The following is a 6,000-nucleotide window of genomic DNA, read 5'->3' on the forward strand; positions in this document are numbered from 1 at the left end:
CAGCCTCTCACTCACTTGCTTACTCTACCTCTCTGGAATGAACCCAGAATAAAACACCCACAGCACTGGTTTCCAAGGACTCCTTCATCTTTGGCAACCCTCAGGCATCATCATGAAAAGGTTTCTTTGTCCTAGAAGTTCTGACTCTGTGAACACTAGATGGGAACAGGCGATGACTTTATGCATGCTTACACACTAAGTCATATATGGAAACCACAAGGAAAGATGAATACTCAATCCCAGAGTCTTTTGTCCCCTCTAGGAAAAGGAAACATAACTAATCCTACACATTGAAACATAATCCAGGTATAAGCAAACAGATTGGCTGTTTCTGGAAAAAGTCAAATTAGTTTAATGAGTTTAATATCACGGAAATGAATGGTTCTGTATGTGAATATGGTGAAGCAGGCAAACGATCAGACTGTTAAAAAAAAAAAAAAGATGTGGAATGAGAAACACAGATTTAACGACAGTATCCCATAACTGGACCAGGGACGTTACCAAATAACGCACGTGCTGGGAAAGGTCACTGAAGAATATTTACCAGTTAGGTGTGAGAGAAAGTTTGACTTTGTAAGTCCAATAACATAGCAGAGGGGAATTTAAAAATGTGAGGCACACCACCATGTGTGTAGATTGATAGGACAAGACAGAGCTGAAGGCCTGAAAGAAGTAAGGGAGCAAAAGCACGAAAACCAGACACACGTCTGCCGGATTCCCAAGAGGAAGGGATGAGGAACGGGAGGGAAGGGGAGACCCACCAGGCAGCGGGCCTGGGCCGCGGGGCGGGGGGGGTGGCCCGTCCGTCACCCCTCCTGGACGCAGACTGCACACTGCGCTCACGATTCCACTCTGCTTGCGTCACAAAGGCGCAGAGTCGGGAGAGAAGAGAAATTACCTGGAAAACTAGGGAGCACATCCTAGGCACACGCCGGCGCCACCCTCGCGGGCGCCGCTAAGAACACAGTGTCTGGGACCCACCAAGCGCTTCTCTAAGGCACCTGGTTACCCGCTGCCACTGCTGCTGGGTTTCCGGAACTCGCCACTGCAGAGACGCAAAGGGAGCCCTGATGCTTACCCTCCGGTTATAACGTGGGCTCAAGAGTCCCCGAGGGAAGCCTCCCGGGCCCCTTACCAGAATCCCGGAGGAGTTCGCCCCGCTCCCGGAAGGCAGACTGCCCCCCCCCCCCCAGGAGAGCCACCAGAAGGTGCCACGAGCTCCGCTGACCCTGGAGTCCCCCGAGGAGTGGATGTGGGGGAAACGTTCCCCTCGGGTGAACAGAAACACTTCGGTGCGCGCCCAAGGTCTCCTGCTCGAAGCTCACAAACACGAACGACTAATTCCTCAGCCAGAGAAAATGAAGCTCCCGCAGCCGTTCCCTCTTCCAGCGGAAAGCTCGGCGCGCACCACGTCGCCGACCTGGGACTGGCGGTGCGCGCGGGGGCCGCGGGGACCGGGGGGGGGGGCCGGGGGGCCGGAGACGCGGCCGGTTCCCCCTCCCTGCGCGCACCCCCCGCCCCCCGCCGGCGTCAGCCCCGCGCGCAGCTCCCCCCGGGCCGAGGCGAAGCAGACCCGACTCTCCCGGCCGCGGCCCCTCCGCACCCCCGGCCCTGCCACGCGCCCCCGCGAGCCAGGGCTCCGGGGAAGCCCGAAGAGCCGGGCTCGGCTCGGACTGGCTACTTGCGGGGAAAAGGTCCCAAACTTGGCTTCCGAACCCCCCGCTCTGTTGGGAGACGCAGGCGCACAGCCGCCGCCTTGCTCCGCGTGGGCATCCCTCTCCCCGGCAGGCGGGCCCGGGCGCCAGCATCCCGCCCGCCCCGGCCCCCGCCCCTCCGGCCCCCGCGGGCCGCACTCACGTATCTGTGCACCAGCGTCCGCACGCGGCTGCAGTCCATGGCTCCGCCGGCCGCGCCGCCGCTCAGCGCCCCCGGGCCCGGCTCGGCGCGCCCATGGGCCCGGGCCCGAGCCCGCTCACCGCCTGGGCGCGCCGGGCGCTGCGGGGGGCGGCCCCTCGGCGCTCATGCCCGGCCCGGCCCGCGGCGGCCGGCGCGGGGGTGGCCGCTCGGCCGGACGGTCCCCGGGCGGCGGGGCTGCGGGCGGCGGGGAGCGCGGCGGGCGGGGAGCGCGGCGGCCGCTGCTCTGGGGCTCCGGCCGCGGCGCCTCCTCTGCGCTCTGCTCTCCGCCCGGCCCCGGCCGCCGGTGCCCGCGCGCACGTCACGAGCGCGTGTGAGCATGCGCCCCGCGCCCCCGCCCCGCCCCGGCCCCGCCCCCTCCTGCCCGCCCTCGGCAGCCGCACCGCCCCGGGAACCCCGGGAGAAGGGGGAGAGGGAGGGGGGAGGGGGAGAGGGGGGAGGGGGAGAGGGGGGAGGGGGGAGGGGGAGAGGGGGAGGGGAGGGGGGAGAGGGGGAGGGGAGGGGGGAGAGGGGGAGGGGAGGGGGGAGGGAGGGGGAGAGGAGAGGGGGGGAGGGGGAGAGGGGGAGGGGGAGGGCGGGCCCGGCGGGCGGGGTCCGGCCCGAGGGCGGGCGCGGGATGGCGGGGACGCGGGGGCGGGAGGCCGGCCGAACCCGGCCCGCGTCTCCCCGGTGCTCGCCAGCCCCACGCGTGGCCCCTGCTGGTGGGCAGGAGGGACTCCGAGGCGGGCCGCGCGGCTCTTCTGCGCGGCGGCGAAGGGGCGCGCGGGGCCTCCCACCGGGGGTCCCTGCTGCTCTCTGAACCCCCGCCTGCGCCCTCGCCCGGGCCCCCCGACCCGAGGACTCCAGAGCTGCCACAGTCGGATCCGGAGCGGGCTCGGGGGCCGAAATCAGCCCTGAACCTGTTACGCCAGCCCGGCCGGTCCCGCTCCTGCCTCCGCCCCCGGCTGCGCCTGGCGGTCGCCCGAGGCCGAGCCGGGCCGGGGGAAGCCGCTCTGGGCTCCGGGCCTGCAGGCCCAGGGGCACGCGCTCGTGCGTTACCCGTGCATCAGAGGGAGAGCATGTCCGTCGCTCCGACACCTCGATTTCAATCCCAGGAAGCGTTTCTGTTTTCCCAACGTGAAACAAACTGTGTCTTCTCCATCACAGTCAGCCTAGAATTAATGGACAGACTTTGTTTCCGACTTCTGTTCTCGCTGCCGCGGGCCACCACTTGTGAAACCAGAGCGGGCCGACAACGCCTGCCCCTGGAGGAACGCGACTCAGTGTCCCCCTGGCTGGGGGTGGAAGAGAAGCCGCTGGACACGTTGGGGACTAGATACAGGGGCTCAGGCATGAGCGAGAGCGAGTGGTGGTCATGGCTACACCATCTGCATTCTGAACTGCTTTTCTTCAGTAAAATGGTGCGGTTTTTGGTCAGCTAACGCACTGATTGTCCTCTCTCCAACCAAGTCTACTCGCTGCTGCTCTGCATCCAGGAGGCCCGTGGCCATTACCAGTGGAGCGTGGCCGCGGGGGCACCGTTTGCGGGCTGAGACCACGCGGAGAGGCCGGGGCCTCTCTCCCCTCCTCTGCACCGTTGCCTCGCCCTGGCCCGGCAGTGTCTGTGTCCGTCGGTGACCACAGTGCTCGTCCCGCTTCCTTTTCTGTTGGACCAGCTCATGTCAGGCTCCGGGAACCCCAGTCGTCACCCCACGCGCCCCACCGCCGGGGAGCAGCACCTCTGCTGGGCCATGGACCCGTGACCACACTGCTGCAGATGGGCCCGTCGCCAGGCTGTCATCCACATCTCCTCCCAGGAATGCCTTCTGCTTCCTGCCAGGACCCTGGCTGCTGGAGCCCGACGTTGACTGGCCTGCCGCCTTGCAGACGGTGACATTTGCAAGGCGGGGAGAAGCACACACGCAGTGATCATCCGAGGCCACGGGATAAAGGCCACGTGCCTTTCAGGAACACCCGTTTTCTTCAGTGGGCGATGCTAACCTCATATTGTAGTGGATGCTGTGGTGGCCACACCCATGCCCTCTTTGTCTTTGCTGGCAGAAACCCACCTTGGTCCAGGTAGCCACCCGCTACTGGGCTGGGGATAAACTGGTCTCTGTAAGCTAATCTCGGTAACTCCGCGCCTCTTCCCGTGATTGGTTTAAAACGAGTTAAGCCAATGAATCCTGCTGTTGGGAAAAGTCTCCCCGCTGGTAAAAAGACACATAAAGAGGACACGCTCCTCGTGTCCTGCTGGGTGTTGTGTGTCTGGATGTGTTGTCTGGCACTTTGTAGCCGTCTTGTATCCGTGCTGTGACAGGAACTTCATCCTAGTGGGGGTGGCAGCGTGGAGAGATGGGAAGAGCATGGGTCCTTGGTGGCACCGCTGGGCCGCTACCCTAACCTGGATTTCATTTTACGAGAGGTAATAAATGTCCTTATTGTACTGGATTTTCTGTTGCTAGCAGCTGACAGCATCCTAACTCTTAAATCTATGGAAACAAACCCGTTAAGAAGCAGATTAAAGTTAAGTCCAACTCACCCTGTGAATCGGTTATTTATTTCTGCATAACAAAGCACACAAACGTGGGAGCTTAAACAACAGTGAGCAATTACTGCTGAGGACTGTGGTTTGGCGGAAGGTTACTCTCTCCCACCTGGTCCTGGCTGGGATCATCCACTGTGGGAAGACATTCTGGAACCTTTTTGAAACATTGAAAATGTTGAAGTATGTGGGCCGAGCGATGGGATTCAGAATGTCCTGCTTGAGCAGTGGAGGAGCTGAGGGTGCGGGGCGTGGAGACTGATATCACCCTGTTTGGCCCTGAGGGATGGCTGGTTAGCCAAAGACCGGTAAGATTCCTCAGAGGAGGAACAACCTAAGACAGGCACAGCCGCAGAGGGGCCAACAGGGGTGGTGCATAGAACCTTCCTTATATCACCGTGTTTGGCCCTGGAGGATGACTGGTTAGCCAGAGACGGGTAAGATTCCTCAAGGGAGGAACAACCTAAGACAGGCACAGTCGCAAAGGGGCCAACAGGGATGGGGCACAGACCCTTAATCCTTTTGAGAGAGGTCTCCTGCCCCCAGGGCTGTTTTGCTCTCCACCCCCAGCTCAAATCCACACCTGCTCAACTCAGACCCAGGAAGTAAACAAAGATAATTGCCTCAATCATGTGAGGCCTTTGACTGTTTATGAGTGTAACCTGAGAATGTTAGCCCACGAACTCAATAAAAGCAGCCTGGGATGAGTCAGTGGGGCTCTTGATCCAAGAGGTCTTGAGCCCCCCGGTCCCACTTTTCTCTTCAGTCTGTGTCTGTGTCTTCTTCAAGCTTGCGGCACCCGTCACTCACCTCGAGTCGCCGAGCTGGTCTCGGCAATCCACGTGTCTGCATTCTTTGAGGGGCTTAGCTGGACCTGGGAGTTCAGATGGCTCTAGTCAGATGTCTAGTGTCTCGGCTGGGTGAATGGAGAGCTGGGAGGAGGCTGGCTTCTCTCCATACTTAGTGGTCAGCCTGAGCTTCTTTACGTGCAGTTGGATCCCAAGAGGGTGAAAGTGGACACCGTCTGGACCCTGAAAGTCTGGGCTTGGAAGTCCCAGACCATCACCTCCCCCTCATTCTATTGGGGAAAGTAAGTCCAAGGCCATCCTGGATTCAAGGGGGAGGGGGCAGAGCCTTACACATAAAGGAAGAGAGAACTTGTGAGCAGTCATCTTTGGAAATAACCTACCTTAGGCGTCAAACAATGACAGAGTAAGTTGGCAATATCACAGGAAGGTCACAGTGAAACGGCTGCAGGGAACTCCAGGGCCTGTAGTTTCTTTCTTTATTATTTTTGGGGGGGTACACCAAGTTCAATCATCTGTTTTTATACACATATCCCCGTATTCCCTCCCTCCCTCGACTCCCCCCCCACCCTCCCTTGAGTCCCCCCCCCCCCCCTTCCCCGTCCTCTAAGGCATCTTCCATCCTCGAGCTGAACTCCCTTTGTGATACAACAACTTCCCACTGGCTTTCTATTTTACAGTTGGTAGTATATATATGTCTGTGCTACTCTCTCGCTTCATCTCAGCTTCCCCTTCACCCCCTGCCCCCTCCCAAAC

At 60.9% G+C, this 6,000-nt stretch overlaps 1 protein-coding gene across 4 annotated transcripts in view; it reads right to left on the reverse strand.

Moving 5' to 3' along the window:
* The window catches only part of ATP11A (ATPase phospholipid transporting 11A), a 113,897-nt gene extending 111,913 nt beyond the window's left edge, over window positions 1-1,984 (reverse strand). For all 4 annotated transcript variants that reach the window (XM_057707573.1, XM_057707574.1, XM_057707572.1 and 1 more), the window contains exon 1: window positions 1,858-1,984. In XM_057707573.1, the coding sequence (XP_057563556.1) occupies window positions 1,858-1,896 (39 nt within the window). In that variant the 5' untranslated portion in view covers window positions 1,897-1,984. The remainder of the gene's footprint in view (window positions 1-1,857) is intronic.
* Between the last annotated feature and the right edge of the window lie 4,016 nt (window positions 1,985-6,000).

The sequence above is a fragment of the Hippopotamus amphibius genome, chromosome 14, assembly GCF_030028045.1.
Source record: "Hippopotamus amphibius kiboko isolate mHipAmp2 chromosome 14, mHipAmp2.hap2, whole genome shotgun sequence".
Taxonomy (NCBI): domain Eukaryota; kingdom Metazoa; phylum Chordata; class Mammalia; order Artiodactyla; family Hippopotamidae; genus Hippopotamus; species Hippopotamus amphibius.